This window comes from Cheilinus undulatus, linkage group 24 (genome assembly GCF_018320785.1).
Source record: "Cheilinus undulatus linkage group 24, ASM1832078v1, whole genome shotgun sequence".
Classification (NCBI taxonomy): domain Eukaryota; kingdom Metazoa; phylum Chordata; class Actinopteri; order Labriformes; family Labridae; genus Cheilinus; species Cheilinus undulatus.
The window spans coordinates 5548733-5566246 of record NC_054888.1 but is presented as its reverse complement, the minus strand read 5'-3'; the positions used below and the strand labels follow the sequence as shown (position 1 = coordinate 5566246).

The 17514-nt window shown below is 40.7% G+C and overlaps 1 protein-coding gene across 5 annotated transcripts in view; it reads right to left on the bottom strand.

Moving 5' to 3' along the window:
• The window catches only part of LOC121506166 (dedicator of cytokinesis protein 9-like), a 107051-nt gene that overhangs the window by 35944 nt on the left and 53593 nt on the right, over positions 1 to 17514 (bottom strand). For all 5 annotated transcript variants that reach the window (XM_041781797.1, XM_041781799.1, XM_041781801.1 and 2 more), the window contains exons 3-16: positions 17127 to 17216; positions 15901 to 15983; positions 10425 to 10494; positions 9655 to 9750; positions 7745 to 7879; positions 7481 to 7655; positions 7123 to 7178; positions 4769 to 4843; positions 4521 to 4661; positions 3679 to 4023; positions 3511 to 3593; positions 431 to 553; positions 270 to 349; positions 2 to 189 (exon numbers count right to left, since the gene is read on the bottom strand). In XM_041781797.1, coding sequence (XP_041637731.1) covers positions 2 to 189; positions 270 to 349; positions 431 to 553; positions 3511 to 3593; positions 3679 to 4023; positions 4521 to 4661; positions 4769 to 4843; positions 7123 to 7178; positions 7481 to 7655; positions 7745 to 7879; positions 9655 to 9750; positions 10425 to 10494; positions 15901 to 15983; positions 17127 to 17216 — 1740 coding nt within the window. The remainder of the gene's footprint in view (position 1; positions 190 to 269; positions 350 to 430; positions 554 to 3510; positions 3594 to 3678; positions 4024 to 4520; positions 4662 to 4768; positions 4844 to 7122; positions 7179 to 7480; positions 7656 to 7744; positions 7880 to 9654; positions 9751 to 10424; positions 10495 to 15900; positions 15984 to 17126; positions 17217 to 17514) is intronic.

Here is a 17514-nt window from a genome sequence, read left to right as displayed (position 1 = left end):
CCTTGGCGAAGGATTTCTGCCCGTCATATTTGAGGTGTTTGGGGTACACGTAGAGGTGGTTTTTGTAGACTGTGAATGGTTGGGAGCACTTGGCGATGTATGGGACGAACTCCTCCACCTCCAGCAGAGCGCTACCGGGCCCGTTGCCTTCGAAGTTTCTCACTGGGATGTACGAGGAAGTGACGCAATCTGAAAGAAGAAGAGAGGAGTTAAAGGTTCAAGTGTAAAGAGAGTAAATAGACATTTAGAGGGAATGTGTAAATATTTACTGGCTACATCCGGGGCCACACTATCAATCGTGACATCTAAGTTCCCCAACAGCACGGGGAGTTTGGCCATTTTCTCTAGCCTGTTGAGAAAACAGACAAAGAAGCATGCTTGAATGATGCATTAAAACGAGTGATTCTGAGAAGGGTGTTAGAAATCGTACTTTCTGAAGTCAGTGAGCAGTTTGAACATGTCCTCGTCTGACAGCTTGCTGCTGTCCTGCCTGTAGAGAGCAGAGAAGCGAGTGCTTTTGTCCAAAGTTCCCGATGCATCTTTGAACACAGGCCTGCGGAGAAAGAGGAGAAAAATCATTGAAACAGCTGGAGAAGCAGTTCTACACTGGTGGTTTAAAGATCTGTGCATCCCAGCAGGCTTTGCTTTGATGGCGTACTACATCTGATGTGTTATCATGGTATAAGATAGGTCTAAAACTTTACACTAAACTGCTTCAGAGTAGAAAATTAATATGATTTCCTTCTGGTGGGTGGCGCTTTTTCCTCTGCAAAACACAAAAGGCATCTGTATCTGGGTATGTTCTAAATCTGAAATCAGTAACTGCAAGAATGCATGTTGTTAGAATCGTCAATATTTAATGAAAACATCAGAGAGTTCAGACAGAGCGACCTATATTCCCTCTGTACAGGCGTAGCTTTGTGCTCTGTCATGTTGGAGCAGCATTCAGTTCTGTTTGTTGCTGTTTACTTTATCATCCACTTTTTCAAAGGGCTTGTAATTGTTCTCTTTATTATACTAGGAAATTAAAATGTTATCCTGTGGTGTTAGATAGCTGGCTCGGTTTAACACAAAGACTGGAGACATAAGGAAACTGCAAGCTGATTCTTCTCTAAAGTTACATAACAAGCTGCAGAGCTGGGCTGAAGTGACAGGAATACTTCTACATTTATAGGCTAACTCAGTGATAGTGTCACAGTTATATGAAGCAGTGAGACATCTTTCATGGCTGCATACATTTTAAATCAACAACAGACTGTAAGATTAAACTAGGGCAATTTTATCTTCTTTCTCTAGCCTTCAAAGCTAAAAATATAAAAAATTCAACATTTTATTGGTATTGTGTCCTAACATCTTCCCGTTCTCAGTCTACAAGCTAGCAGGTAACCAGTGTGTAAAGACATGAGTACAGTGTAATATATTTATATGAAGTTTTAAGCACCCTTAAATTATTCGATTAAAAGTGAGAACGTGAGTTTAAAGTGTATATCATAAGGTAAAGATGGCACAAATTTAGATGTTCAGAGTGATGTAGTTCAGGCAGACAGATTCTGAGCACCAACAACAGTTTAAGTGTAGAGTCTGTCGTTAATTATAATTAAACCAGAAAACAAGTATCATTATGTGCACTGCTGGAATTTTACCAGCATACCAGAGGAGAACAGAGGCAGTTTGCTCTGCAAGTCCTTTCATTCTTAGTGTTTCTGTCCTATTTATAATGACTGAAGGAATGTACTTTTAAGGAAAATGGGAAGCACTGTAATGTTACAGTAATAAGTGGTAAATATCTATGATTTTTTTTTAAGAATAAGGTGGTAATTACCTTGTCATAAGTTAGCAATTTAACTCTTTTATTTTAAGCAATAACTCTGCAATTTTAAGGAAGTATTTACTTTGTAATGATGTATTAATTATCTAGAAATTTCTGTCATATCTTGGCAATGTAAAGGCTGAAAAGCTCAGTGGTTTACATTGTTGGCTGTGGTATGGGAGATCCGGGGTTCAAATCCTAGTTAGAGCTGTCCAGTAGGGGTCCTTGGGAGAGGACTTAAACGCCAGGAACACCAGTCCACAGATGTAAGGTGTTTGGATAAAGGCATCTGCTAAATGACATTGTAACATTGTAACAATTCTCTGGAAATAAGGTAGTATTATAACCTATCAACCTTACCCTCTAACCCTAACCCTCATGATATTGTGGCATTGCTCTGGTAATTAGGTGGTATTTTACCCTCGTAATACTATGACATTGCCCTGGTAATTAGGTGGTATTTTACCCTCGTAATACTATGACATTGCCCTGGTAATTAGGTGGTATTTTACCCTCATAATACTATGACATTGCCCTGGTAATTAGGTGGTATTTTACCCTCGTAATACTATGACATTGCCCTGGTAATTAGGTGGTATTTTACCCTCATAATACTATGACATTGCCCTGGTAATTAGGTGGTATTTTACCCTCGTAATACTATGACATTGCCCTGGTAATTAGGTGGTATTTTACCCTCGTAATACTATGACATTGCCCTGGTAATTAGGTGGTATTTTACCCTCGTAATACTATGACATTGCCCTAGTAATTAGGTGGTATTTTCCCCTCGTAATACTACGACATTGCTCTGGTAATAAAGTAGTATTTTACCCTAACCCTAACCTTCGTAATATTGTGGCATGGCTCTGGTAAATAGGTGGTATTTTAACCCTAACCCTCTTAATACTTTGGCAGTTTTCTTTTAATAAGGTGGTATTTACCAAGTAATTTTGTAGAAATAAGAACCAACTCATCACAAGGTAATCACCGTCTTGTTCATGAGAAATAGATCATAACCACTTATTACAATAAAATTATTAGGGTAATTGGGGCCCACTAAAATAAAGAGTTACCAGAAAATGATTGATCTTAATTTCTGCTGGTTGGACATTTACGACAACTGAGTTGTGTTGTATAAAAGTAACCTTTTTGTAGCAAATTTTTCTGCAAAGCCTGATGGGAGGAAGGCAGAAACATGCATCTTCTGGCAACAGAATCTCTGGTGTCTTATAAACCCATGTGGGTTGGACGCTTGGTGTGCATGGTATGTAAAGAAAGAACATAAATCAATAGAATTGAAACAAATCTGTTGGGTGATGATGTTGTAGCCTAGATGTCATGAAGAAATTATTAGCTGCTGCTGAAATAAATGTTTTAAACCATTACTGGAATAATTAAGATGACCTTAACAAAGTGGCTGCATAGAGTAGTGGTTAGCACCGAGCCTTGAATGAGGATGACTGAAAAGGAAGCATCAAGTTGACAAAACAAGCTAAGCTGAAAATAAAATCTACATATCATTGATTTTGTTTCAAATTCAGTCACAGCAAAATCTTGCAGCCTGGATACGTTTTAATGTTCTAGCTACTGGTTTCTTTTTCTAAAGTGTGGTATGGATCTTATCAGCTAACAAATAAGCAACACTTTTATAATCTTCAAAACCTGCAGACTTTAGTAAAGATGATAGTTTTTCAAACCTTGCAGCCCAAGCGAAAGGCATCCTGTACTGTCCCAGTCTGCTGCAGGCTGTCTTTGCATTCTTCAGCACCTTCTGAGCCATCTACAGGTGGGCAAGAAAACCATCTGACTAATTAATCATGGGGGAAATCCTGAGCAAACTGTAATCTACGGCCTAATCTGTGTACCTTGGTGGAGTCTGAGCTCTTCATGTAAGGCTCAGTGCAGTGGGTGATTCCCCCCTGCAGTACTTTCTCAATCCTCGCCACCAGGAAGATCTCTGGATGGGGGCACGTGACTGAGAAAACCCCCTGTTTGGGGTACTGTAGAGCCCCTTCTGGGAGCCCGCCGGCCTGCCTGTTAGCAGGAAGAGGTCCGTCTCCTTCGCCGTTTATGCGCAGGTCCTGCCCGCTGCTGGAGCCAGACGTCATTTGTCGAACCAACGGGTGGTTAAGGTCTACGCGGAAGTCGGCGGAGATCTTTCTGCTGTTCTGGACGTCAAAGAGGGACAGGACCACGTAAAACGGCTCGACCTTTAAAGGAAAAGGAGAAGCAAATATATTTCTGTGATGAAACAGAAAGAGAAGAGAGAGTACCATCTGAAGGGATGGCTACACTTCCTAATGCACTTCTAATTCTCCATCTACCACTGATCGATGCAACCCATCCACCCGCTCACTTTTTCAGCCATGTGTTTCCATTACACAAACCCATTTGTGTCTGTGTGCAGCAGCGCTAATAGCTGTGGTGCACTGGGACAGACAGAAACCTTGGAGAGTGACAGCAGGAAACCAGCCTCAGACTGGTGCTAATGCTTGGTGGGAGGCCCAGGCTGGTTGCCGTGGTAACCTCAACTCCTCATGCCAACAACACTAGTTTTGACAGGGGCCGGCCAAATGGGCCATCTGAACTGTCTGTGATCTTCTTAACTGGTTTAAAGCCATTAGAGAAATTTAACAGAACCATGCTGGAAGCTATGATAACATTCGAGCATGCAGAGTGGATTATTTTGTTTTTTAACAATGCGTACGTTTGTCGTTGGTCCTTCCTCGTTCTCGGCCACACAGCCCTGCAGGTTGAACGACAGATCGTGACAGCTGACCAGGACTCTCTTCCCAAACTTCTCCTCAAACTGCCGCACGTCGGGCTCAATGCCGGAGAAGTCCAGTTTCTGGGGAAACATCCCAACAGTCTCAAAGTGATTTTTGGTATTAAAACTGATTAATAGCTGTGAGTAATTTCAATGAAAATTATTTTGTTGTAAAGAATCTTTCCTACCTGTGTGTCAGGGTCCAGTGTAAAGAGTTTCAGGCGAGCTTCACTCCTCATTTTGGACTCGATATCTCTGGCAGTCTGTTTAATACAAAGAAAAACAAGATTAGACCAATAAATGAAAAGGAAAGAAGATGGACTGTGACTGAGGAGGAAGGGTGAATGAACACTGTAATGAGAAAAATCCAAGGACATCACAGTTGCTCAAAAGACAAGCACCAATCTTCTTCATCCTCTACTTTCTTTTCCTCTAGAAACTGATATTAAAAACTGAGTTACTGCTGCAAAGCCAAAATATATGCAAAGTGTGATACCTTTCTTCCATTAAAGCTGAAAAAGTGTCAAACTTGGGTTCTATTAACTATGTAATGATCCTGCCTTTCTTTGGGACAGGCTTCTACACAAGAATGGCCTTTTCAAACAGAACACAAGCACAGCAATGATGGAAAGGACTATAAAAATGGAGTAGAATTAAATTATCCCTGATATATCACGAGTTTGAGTTGTTAAATTATAAGCTCCCATGATGCCAACAGTCAGTTGTGTCTCCTTTTTGCTGGATAACATTGGTAGTCATCTGTAGTAGCTGTCAACAATACCCAGACTCGTCTGCTGAGGAATCCAAGCCCATTCTTTTTTGGCAAATCTCTCAGGCTCCTCCAAATTTGATGGTCTTCTAGCATGGACCTTTGTCTTCAGTTCAACCCACATATTTTAAATGGGACTCAAATCAGGGCTTTGGTCAGGCCAGTCACTGAGGTTCACTTTGGTCTTCTGGAGGTGGTTCTTCTCCAGGGTTGGAAGACAAGGCAATGACTCAACCCAGTTCAGCTGCTGACTGCTGAGGTTTTCTTTCAAAATCTTCACATAACCTTTTATTTCATAACTCCCGCCCAGTTTCAGACGCTTTCCCAGTTTAGTGCTGCTTAAAATACAGGTATAGGTATCAGCGAGTACATGAGTTTTTGCACCAATCCAATACCGTTTGGTTTAACTTTAGATTTTGCTTTGTTTAGTTATACTAAATGTTAGTAACACCACATGCCAGATGGATTTGTTTGCCAATCCTTCTGGAAAACCTCCCATAGACGGTGTTTGGGAAAGGGCAGAGCCTTTGAAGAAAAAGAGAAAAAAAACTCGGAGGGTGATTGGACAATCATTCTGTCTGTCACATCTTCATGGGCCAATTAGAGCAACAAAACACGTGACGTAGCTGCTACCAAGCTGTGCCCCTACCAAAGGAGTAAACACCATTACAGCCGTTTGTTCATTACAGTGTTAGCACTTTAAACCGGAAATCAATTCTTCTTTGCTGCCAGAAAACACTGTATGCATGAGATACCGTTTTAAGAGCAGCGAAGAAGAAGCAAGGGTCCACTGCAGCTGCAAAGAATGGTGGCTGCATGACAGTTTTTCTCTGAATGTGATTGTTAAAATGCCTTCCATACCAGCGCTGTTGTACATGACAAGAAAAGACACAGTTTATCAAAGCTTAAAAAGGTTTTGAACCATAAATCATCACCTAATACTTGTTTATCCTCTTCAAACTAGCTGCTGTACCTTCCAATTGATGATATTGATGCCTTTGTACTCCTTGCGGCAGCATTTTCAACGTCAACTTGTCAACTCGTGTGACTTTTCGGGACTTTACTGATTGAATCCACCCCAGTAAACCTGATATTGAACATCTTTTTATCCATTTAATCCAATTACGACCATTTATTACTGCTAGCTTGAATGGTTACCGTCATAATGTTTGCCCTTTGTGAGCGTCTGTCAGCCATTGGCAGGCTGTTCCGTCATGGCGTCATGCTGCCTGAATAGAGCATAATGGAGAGAGAAGGCCTTTGATGCAGCCCCCTGTTTTATTGTTATATTAATATTTAGCAGTAAAACTCAATGATCAGCAGAAAAACAACTTTACGGTCACAAAGATGCTGTACATTATGAGTATATTTGTTGAGTCAAATACAGGTCTTAAATAATTTTCTAGTCTGCTCTAGCTCTTTACAGTTAAGTAAACACAGCTAGTTGCAGACTCTTGTTTGTTTTCCGACTGCCACGTCCCACTGCTGGACTCATCTAGCCTTGACATTTGGGGACCATACATGCTTCAACAGATGTTTGCTTGGTTAGCACCAACAGGGAAATGTGGGGACCTGCTTCAGAAAATACATCTGTTCAACAATTCTACTTGAAGCAGAGCTCTATTTAAAGTACAGTCTACATCCCAATGAAGTCATCTGGCACCTTTAGGCATGCAAAACACCTCTTAGAACTTACGTGCTGTTGCTTTTTATATGGTTAAAAAGGTGGTCAGTGTTGTTTAAATGCTGTTATTGATGGAGGAAGCAGGCTACCTGAAAGCTGTCTTGAAAACTTCCGGAGGAGAGGTCTGTTTTCCCGAGCTCCTCATCTGTTGGAGAGATCAGGAGGCCTGTTAGCAGATGCAATTATATAAGAATATAATGATGTGTTAGACTCTGGCTCTCTGTGATGGATTACATAAGAAATAAAAATAATAATGAAGTTGTTTATCAAGCATGAGTGGTTTCTGTTTGATATGTTCAAGAGAGAAATTATTCCATGAGGTACTGGGAGTCATATAATCCTGCAGGTGCAGCAGGCATCAAAAGACAGAGACACAAACACTGTAGGCAGCAAATTAATACATGCAAAACTAATTGAGCTGCCTCGACAGACATGCACACAACACACCATCATGCAGGTCCCCGTTCCTCTTCTCCTGCATGGCCTGTTCAAAGCTGCTGTGGAGGATCTTGTTGAGCGTGCCGATCCACTCCTCCATCTCTGCCTCACTGTCTGCAGCCAGCAGAAACGTGCTCTTGTCCTGCATCTTTAGCTCGAAGGCAAATCGACGCACCTTACTGTTCTGAAATTTAGCAGAAAAAGGAAACATTTAGAAGCCTGTCTCCAAAATACTTTAAGAATGCACAGCTACTCTTTTTTCATATTCAGTACCTGAACAACGCCCATGCAAGAGTCGAGAAAGATTGTGCCTTTAGGTTCTTTTGACGTGTTCTCGTCCTTGTAGAAGTTGAGGTTGTAGGATCCATCTCCCAGCTGGGCCAGATGGAAATATCTCCTCTTGAAGGACTAGAGGATGAAAATACACAAAGTTAGCATCCCAAGTGGCCTCTTTGTCTCTCAAAATACCACAAAGGTTTTAGATGGGGCATGGGAAAGCTCAAGGGTGACATAAAAATGTAAGACAAGTTATGAGCAACCACAAGCAAAGGCTATTCAATTTTCATATGGACTGAAATACCAAGACTACCAACGGATCTGTTTAACTTGCATTTATAACATGATGGCATTTAAAAAGATCAAGGATGGAAAACAGTTTTAGAGTACATAACTCACACTCATCATCATTTATAAATCCTCTCAAAATTAAAGTAACTGATCATAGTCTTATTGATTTAAGTTATTTTCCTCTTCATTTCAAGAACTTTTATGAATGCATTTTTGGATATTGTATAAAGAAAATTTAATACAAAAAAAGACAAAAAAATGATGTTTTTCTTGCTTCATTGGGGTCAGAGTTACTCTGATCAACACTCAACAGTCACAGAGTTACTCTGATGGCCAGTCAACAGTCACAGAGTTACTCTGATGGCCAATCAACAGTCACAGAGTTACTCTGACAACCACTCAACAGTCACAGAGTTACTTTGATGGCCAGTCAACACTTACAGAGTTACTCTGATGAACACTCAACAGTCACAGAGTTACTCCGATGGCCAATCTACAGTCACAGAGTTACTCTGATGGCCAATCAACAGTCACAGAGTTACTCTGATGGCCAGTCAACACTTACAGAGTTACTCTGATGAACACTCAACAGTCACAGAGTTACTCTGATGGCCCATCAACAGTCACAGAGTTTTTCTGAGGTCCACTCAACAGTCACAGAGTTACTCTGAAGTCCACTCAACAGTCACAGAGTTACTCTGAGATCCACTCAACAGTCACAGGGTTGCTCTGGGTCAGGTTCAGGAGGAAAAATGTGCCCCCAGTCCCGTTTTAGAGCAGATAGAAGCTGTAACACAGTGTTTCTGTTTTTGTATGTTCTATTGCTGTTCAATGCAGGACTGTCTAAGACTGCCTTAGTCCGATAAATGTATGTTTTACATGTTGCTAGGTTTCATAGTATTTTGGCTTGGTTTGTGATCAAGCTCTAAATTCCAATCAAAATAATTGTGATTATGATTTTTTGCTGTAATTGAGCAGCCCCAATTGCTGTGGCCCTCCTCCACCCTAGCTACCTCCATTTCAACTCATCAGTGTCCTGATACTCAGAAGTCCACTCAGCTTACGTCCTTCTATCACCACCACCAGAGTCCTGACTCCATCAGGGGTATCCTATCCTGCTGTTGGCCTTAATATCCCTCAAATATGTGAAAACATCACATTGTGGTCTTGTTGCTTAAAGTATTTCACATTTTTCTGTTTTACAAACTTGTAAAATTTGTCAGGTCGTGTTACATGTGTCCTTTTGAGGATATGGAGAATTAAAATGCCCAGTGCCGCTCTGTGGACAGTCACTGCTAAAGTCTGAAGTTTTTTTGCCCTCAGGGTCTCTGTGCTGGTCTTGTGACTGGACGCTATGAACTGTGTAGCCAAAACTTCACCAAGGCTTTATGTTTTTAGCGCTAGATGACATCACTCAGACATCATAAGGGTTATTTTACTCTGACTAAGGTGCTTATTCCAGACATTTGTAGTACTCAGACATCATTTGTAAAAACAGTGGAGTGAAATCCTAAATACACAGTCTGAAAGCTGTTTATAGGAACCACAAATAAAGTAAAATGATCACAGAAATAATAAGGTGTTCTGAAAGCTGTCTGTGTTGTTAGTCTACCCACCCGCATTGTAACACTGATTGCACTGTTCATGTTGCCTTTGTACAGCCAGCCGTGTTTAGACACTCCTCCCTTCTGTGATCCCAGGGAGGCTGTGTCCTGCAGGAGGAGGCAACAAAAACAAACATTATTCCATGTTTTCAAGCTCAACAGATAAGAGTAGCATAATCATTTATCTACAGGTTTCCCTCTTCATTAATGGAAAAAAAAAACAGTTAACTCGATCTTTCAATCCTGCTGACGGCCCTGGAGGCCAGAGGGAGGACAGGGAGTCACCGGCTTTCCAGTCAGTCCTGCTCTTAATTAGGATCAACATTTACATCGATGCTGCACTGCTCTAATCTCAGGAGATCTCAGCCATGACAGCGTGTCTATTAAAGGTCAATGACCTTTGGTAAAGTCAATGCCTGAAGGAAGGTAATTATTGGAAGGGGATGTAGCTTTAAAGTGCCACAAATGGCATGAAGATGTCACAGCTATTCTGGGAAACTGCAGACTAACACATCTCAAGGAGCGCATTACATAAACGAAGATATATTGAGCTATAAATTGAACAGTTTGCTCTGTTTCCCCTTGCTTAAAATTAATGCTTTTGATCGTAACTCAGTGACGCAAGGAGAAAAGTTGAGCTAGTTTCCATAAGTGTGGAGTCATCAACACAAGGATTCCATTAAAAGCTGGCCTTATTAAACACAAGAACAGAAGGAGATCCTAGAGGACTATGGGAAAAACTGGGTTCCTTTAATAAAGAGCAAAGATGGTGTATAACTTACCTCGTCTTTTTCCACATCTTCATCCACCTCAAAGAGGTGAGCAGCAAGTTTCTCAGGTCTCAACACTTTACTGAAAGTACAGAGAAAAGATCTGTTAGAGCAGGCCAACTTAAACTCTTGTTTACTTACAGGGAATATCATCCTTGAGTGAGCATGTGATTAGTATGGAGATAGAGCCAACAGACAGTTAGCCTGGACTAGCAACGTCTCTGCTCCTTGGCTGAAAAAAAGTCAATCATAGCTTTGTCAAACTATAACTTCAGACATATCCTCACAATCCTCTCCTTATTTTAATGCATGCATTGTCACGAATGTGTAAATTTGTATTTAAATATGAAATACTTCTCACTAATCCCTCTTTGCCTGAAAGCTGATGCACCACGCTGCTGCTAGCAAAGCTTAACCTCCTCCACCCCAGCCTCCTCCTTTATAGCATAAAGCTTATAGCACCTTCATATTCAGTTTCATGCTACCATGGATTAACTACTTGTGTGAACTTATTTTATTATACTCATGCATTATAATGTGCACAATATTAGATATAATATGCAAGGGAAAAACAATTAAAAAGTAATGTGTAATTGGGATTATTTTGGCTCATACTGCAAATTTTATATCAATTGCTATATATGAAGTGGATGATTATTTTTATGCCAATCTCACTTTAAATAAGAAAAACATATACATTAATAAAGCAGGAATGTTTATTAAAAAAACACACAAATGCTTGCATTATATGCATAAAATTTCTGCTGCAAAAAAGTATTAAACTGGTATTTTGATGCATTTCAAGTTAAAGAAATATTGCAACTTGCCCAGTCCTAGTCCTAGAGATGTGCAAAAATATTCTCTTTGCAAAGACAAGCTTTCAGTGTGACTCTAGACTCTTGTTTCTAAAAGAAATGTGGTCCAGTTTTGATTTTACTACCACTTTCCTCCAGCTACATCTAAGCTAACAGCTACGGCGGCAGCAGCCATTAGAAAATTCAGCAAACCCCACCTGCAAACCCATGCCGTAACAGGCTGGCAGAAGAGGAACAAATCTTTCCTGTCATGAAAAGCTTTCAGAGTTGCTCTCTGCCCTTGTTCAACTACAGAAATGTTGCCCAGTTCTGCCAAAACTGCCGCTGTGGCTATGTCCGAGCTAATAACTCCACCAGCAGCTACTGTGTATGACCACTCACACAACTACTACCCTATAACTCTCACCAACGCATGCAGAAGCAGGTCGAAGGTTGAAAAGTTTTTATTGTTGTTTAATGTTGATCCAGTTCTAGTATAACTGATGCTATGCTAATGCTACATCCGAGGTAATCATCGCACTGGAGTCAGCCATTGCAAACTACTTTGAGTATAACTAAACCCCACCCATAGCTACCACCTCATTCTGCTTAAATGCTGCTGATTTGTTTGAACAGTGTTTGAATCAGCACAAATGTTGTGGATTGGAGCCTTTCAAAATGGATTTGCCTGATGACAGAGGTGGAGCCTCAATCGTCTCCCATTGCCTAATGGTAAAGTCTGCCTCAGTTTCAGGGTGAAGGCTAACTCTCCTCTGCAATGCACCAGAGTTAGCGCATGTGTTATAGAGGGGGAAATCTGAAGTGAAAGGCAAAGCAATTGGGATTTTATCGAAAATCTGTACATATTTATGATTTTTTATGGCACCAGTTTCGAACCAGTATACCAGAGATGTATTCTGAGCGGTATCAGGGACAATTGGAGCAATGGTGTGGTGTGCAAATCAAGACAGACACACACGCTACCAATAATAGTAAGATGTAGCTAGCAACTACTTCAGCTATTTATCCAAAACTTTGGCAAACCATTCCTACTCTTTATCTGATGTATAATTGAGCTAGACAGACAAAGATGGACAGGAAATGCAGCAGAGAGACTGTGGGTGGAAATGCACCAAACATCTTTAAGTGCAGTGAGTACTGTAGCCTACATGCTAAACTAGAGACCCAAACCTTTAACTTCTTGTTTTTTTCTGGCACATACATACATGCTTCAGCTGAATCCTTCACGGTTATTTAAGTTCAATTCAAATTGAGTTGCTTTTTCTATTTTTTTATTATAATCAAGCTGCTTAGTAATCCTACCACACTCCCCTTAGCTACTGTTTAACCCTCCTGGGCCAGCCAGACTATAAAAAGGTAAGCTTTAAACCAAGTTTTGAAACAAAAGAGTCTGCCACCTGAATTTGAAGTGGGAGCTTATTCCCAAGCTCAGTGAACAAAGGCTCTACCTCTGAAAGATGAAGGAGCAGGAATCCATTTAACACCTCATAAGACGGAGGGTGGATCCTGAAATCATGATGGTTTGTTTTGGAAGCAGGTGCAAAATATTACTGCACAAGATCCGACTTCTGAGGTCAAGTCAGGAATCTGGTACGGAGATTTCAAAATTAATCAAGGCTTCAAGTATGAAGGTCATAGAAAGGCCAAACTAAAGGGTAATGAAATAGTGCTGTAAAAATCTACAGAGGCAGAACTGGAATCACTTTTGGTACAAAGGAAATATGGGACTATTCACAACTTTTCCAGTGTTGCTTCAAGAATATAAAAGTACGTCTCTAGTGCTTCTAGTTTTACAAGATGTAGCTCAAAGTTTGCCTCGTTAAGTGCAGCACAAACCTCTGTCAGACAGCTTGGCCTTTAACATTCACAAGACCACGCTCACTCTGGGGAACTACTACCATCCACAGTGTCAAGACCAAGGTCAGTACGTGGGCTGGTCTAGTTTAAACTCCATACGTGTCACACAACATCTGTAACGCACATTCCAGCCCCTAAGGAAAAAGTGGTTCGACCAAGGACGCTGCAGGCATCATGGGATTTCCCTTGAGCTTAAATGATATCAATCAGCAGCCGCAGTCCCAGAATAGCTTTGCTTATCCTTGTTAGAAAAACATAGGAAGCCTTCTATTGTTTTTGTGGAAGAGCCCAGAGCCACAAAGACATAAATTTCCGTTTTTCTAGAGATCTGGGCTAAACATCCAGGAGGGCTGTAAACAAAGGGCAGTGTCACCAAACACAGAAGGATTAACTGAGTCTCTTTGAGGGATTTTACAGCATCATGAGCAAGCAGGGGCTGTGGCACGTGCAATCATGGACATTAAAAATATTACCAAACTGGGGGCCCATGGAAGGATGGACTCACTGAACTATTTGTAAAGTAATGCTAGACTCTATAGCTAAGCCATGATGTGCAAATATATCAGGATGCCAGAAAATAAAATAGAAGGAACCAAGACAACAGTTTTGAAAGCAAAGTGAATCGTTAAATAATTGTGAAAAGAGACAAAAAATGGGTGAAAAGTGGCAATAATGGGTAAGAATAGTAAGAAGATATGGCATAAATGGGTTAAAAGTGGCAAAAGTGGGCGCACCGATAGTCAAGTGATTAAGGCGTGCGCCATGTATGCAGGCGACACGGGTTTGAATCTGGCCTGTGGCACTATTTCCTGCATGCCTCTCCCCGCTCTCTTCCCTGTTTCCGACTCTATCCACTGTCCTATCAAATAAAGGAAAAAAAAACCCAAAAAAGTGGCAAAAGTGGTGAAAAAAATGAGCAAAATTGTCAAAGCTTGGCAAAATGGGCTAAAAATGGGTGAAAAATGACAAAAAAAATGGCAAAGAGTGCCAAGAAATAGGTAGAAAGTGGTAAAAATCAGGAAAAGCAGAAAATATAGGTAAAATGCAGCAAAAATGGACAAAAGGTGGTAAAAAACCAGGTAAAGTAGGCAAAATGTTGCGAAAAGGAATTGAAAAAATGGGCAAAAAGTATTTTTAAAGGATATGAGTGAAAAGAGATGAAAATGGGATATAGGCAGCAAAAACAGCAAAAAAAGTGCCAAAAGTGACAAAAAGTAGTAAAAACAGGCAAAAAGAATGGCAAAATTAGCAAAAGTAGGCAATAAATGCATAAAGATGCTACAGACATGAGAAAAAAATTGGCAAAACATTTGCAAATATTGGCAAAAATGACAGAAACAGGTGGCAAAAGAAGTGGCAAAAAAGAAATGTTAAAAATGTACAAAAAGTTGGAAAAAACAACCCTGCAAAAATTGATGCAAAGTGGCAAAATGGGAGAAAAGGGTGAAAATGTCATTTAAGTAACAAAGAGTGTTATGAAATGGTCAGAAAGTGACAAAAATTGGCGAAAAGCAGAAAAAAATGGGTTCAACGGAGAAAAAACTTGCAAAAATGGATGAAAGGTGGCAAAAAGCAACTAGAGCACGCAAAATGTTGCAAAAATGGGCAAAAAAGGGGCAGAAGTTGGTTAAAAAAAGGACTAAAATGGGTGGAAAAAGAGGCAAAAATTGGATAAAAACACCCAAAAATAACAGTAAAAAATAGACAAAAAATAGAAAAAAAGGCAGAAAGAATGGTAAAAAGCTCTTATGAAGGGCAATAAATGCAAAAAGATGCTCCAGAAATGGGCCAAAAAATGGGCAAAAAACAATTGTGAATATGAGCAAAAAGTGGCAGAAAGGGGTGAAAACTGGTAAAAGATGTGGCAAAAAAGATATGGCAAAAATGGGCAAAAAGTTAAAAAAAACCCTGCAAAAATTGGTGTAAATGGCAAAATGAGTTAAAAGTTGCAAGAAATGGACAGAAAGAGGCAAAAATGGCAGAAAAGCAGATAATAATGGTTTAAATAAAACAATAAAATGGCAAAAGTGGATGAAAGGTGGCAAAAAGCAGCTAGAGAAGGCAAAATGTTGCAAAAATGGGCAAAAAGGGCAAAAGGTGGTTAAAAAAAGAAGCCAAAATGGGTGAAAACAGGCAAGAAGGGCAAAAAACACAGACAAAAAGTGGTAAAAATGGGAGAAAAACTCTTAAAGTAGGCAAAAAATGCAAAAAGATGTTGCAGATTTGGGCAAATATTTGCAAATATGGGCAAGAAGTGGTTAAAGAAAAGGGGCAGAAAGTAGTAAGAAAAAGCCGCAGAAACGGGTTAGAAGCAGCAGAAGAGATATGGGGATAATAGATGGGGAAAAGTGGTGAAATTGCCACAAATACATCATTCCAACATCAGGACACTTCTCAGCTCCAAAATGAGCTAACTGTTAGCCAGGATGCTAGCACCAATGCTACTGATCCAACACACATTAATATCATCAATAAACCAAAACTAGGGAGGTCCCATCCTCTGGGTTTTTCTGTGGGCGGGCCTGTCAGTGGGTCACAGGCCTGACACAGTTATTGCAGCTAAAAATTAAGTCTCATTCACTATTTTAAGTCAATCTGTTCAAATACTTCAGCTCACCTAAAATGTGCTGTTCCATGACAAATACTGCTATCTTCTAAGTTGTGTATCAGATCCAGATGTAAATACCCGGACACAAATGCTGACATGTTGGTCTCTTGTCTGATTTTCATATTTTGATGTCAAACTCAAATGTTTAAAGCAAAAATAAAGGAATTGGCCTCACTGTTACAATACTTCCTTAACAACTTATGCTCACTTTGGAAGCTGGCGGAAGTCTCCAGAATACTCCTCGTACTTGTAGTTGACCACATGCCAGTCGGACTTGTAGGTTTTGATACACTGCAGAGACAGAAAATGAAAAGAAAGCAAGGGGTCGTTTCAACAGGAGCAAATTAAGACATTTAGCTGGAATAATGGTCCAGACACGGACAGCGTCAGGTTTCTGAAACAACCTCAGAAAAGTCTCGGTCTGTTAGATTAACCTCTATTTTTAAGAAAGGAATGCACTTGTAAAGTTTCTTTAAAGGCAGAGTTGAAGGTCTAGAGGGGCTTTAGCAGAAGGCAAACATTTATCTTTCTCTACATCAGGAAGTAAAAAAGTGCTGATCGGATGTTTGGATGATCCTGGCTTAGATCAAACATGTCATTAAAGCACAAGAGATCGAAGGAATCAGATTTCATGTTCTGATAATGGGAAACAGCACTACCAAGATTTAAGTTTGGGTAACATTCATGGATTTTTTTGCCATCTTAATAAAATAAAAGTCTCCTTAAGCCAAAAGACATTTGCTAGTCAACATTTTCTGAGCGATTTTGTTCGCCACATAGTTCATCTTGGTTTGCTCTATGACAATACGTGTTCATCAATTCTGCAAATGCATAAAACACACATGTGGACTGAAATAGAGAGTCGCTAAAAAGTGGAAAAATAAATTCATAACAACAACATCCATATGTGTGAGGCTGCACAGCTGCTCCAGATGTAGTCGTGATGTCATTCCTGGCTGCAGCCGCGGGGGGACTATCCCCTGTCAGGCTCTATCTGGCCGCACCCCAGCCTAACCCTGCGCTCATCTCCCCCCTGAAACAACACGACGTGAACCACCGGTGAACTGTGGATTCCATATGCGGCCGATCCTCCGTATTGTCAGGAAACATGTGAGGGCGGAGGACATGCGTGGGAGTTCATTTTAGCAGAGATTAGGAGCAGAGATTTTTCAGTCAACAAAACTCTAAAGTCTCACCCTACACCGTAAACAAATCAGATCCTTGACTGGATCATGCCTCAGCTTATTGGCCCTAGTGTCTGATCGGTCTTTGGGGTGTTAGATCCTGCTGGACAGAGCAGAAGCACCTGCGTTAGGCTGGAAAACATGGCTGTGCTCCAAACAAAAGGCTAGATCACGAGAGAGAGGTTCAGCTAAGATCTCGGGATAAAGACGGGACAAAGCTGGCTCAAGCCTAGGTATGTGTTAGCTTTACCTCTTGGACAAACAGCGACTGAGCTTCTTTCTCAGCAGTCTCCGGCACGGTGGAGAACAGAGTCCTGCCTTGGCGCCTCAGGGTTGAGATCTGAGGAGAGACGGAGAGAGCAGGCATGAAAAACAGGCTGGCATGAGAGATTCAACCTGTGAGTGTTTATACACAACAGGGCAAATTCACCAACCCAGGAAAAACATTTGCAGCTTCTGGTGTGCGTTCACAGTCGGTCTGTGATTTTAGGAAATTTTATGAATCCCCACAGGCCAGTGCTCTTTGTACCAACTTCAAAGGAAGGTTAAAGATCAATGTAAGCTACAGACTCCTGCTGATGGGGGTAAATGCTGCGTTCAAGGACACTTCAGTGGAGGGGTGCTACTTACTATGCTGC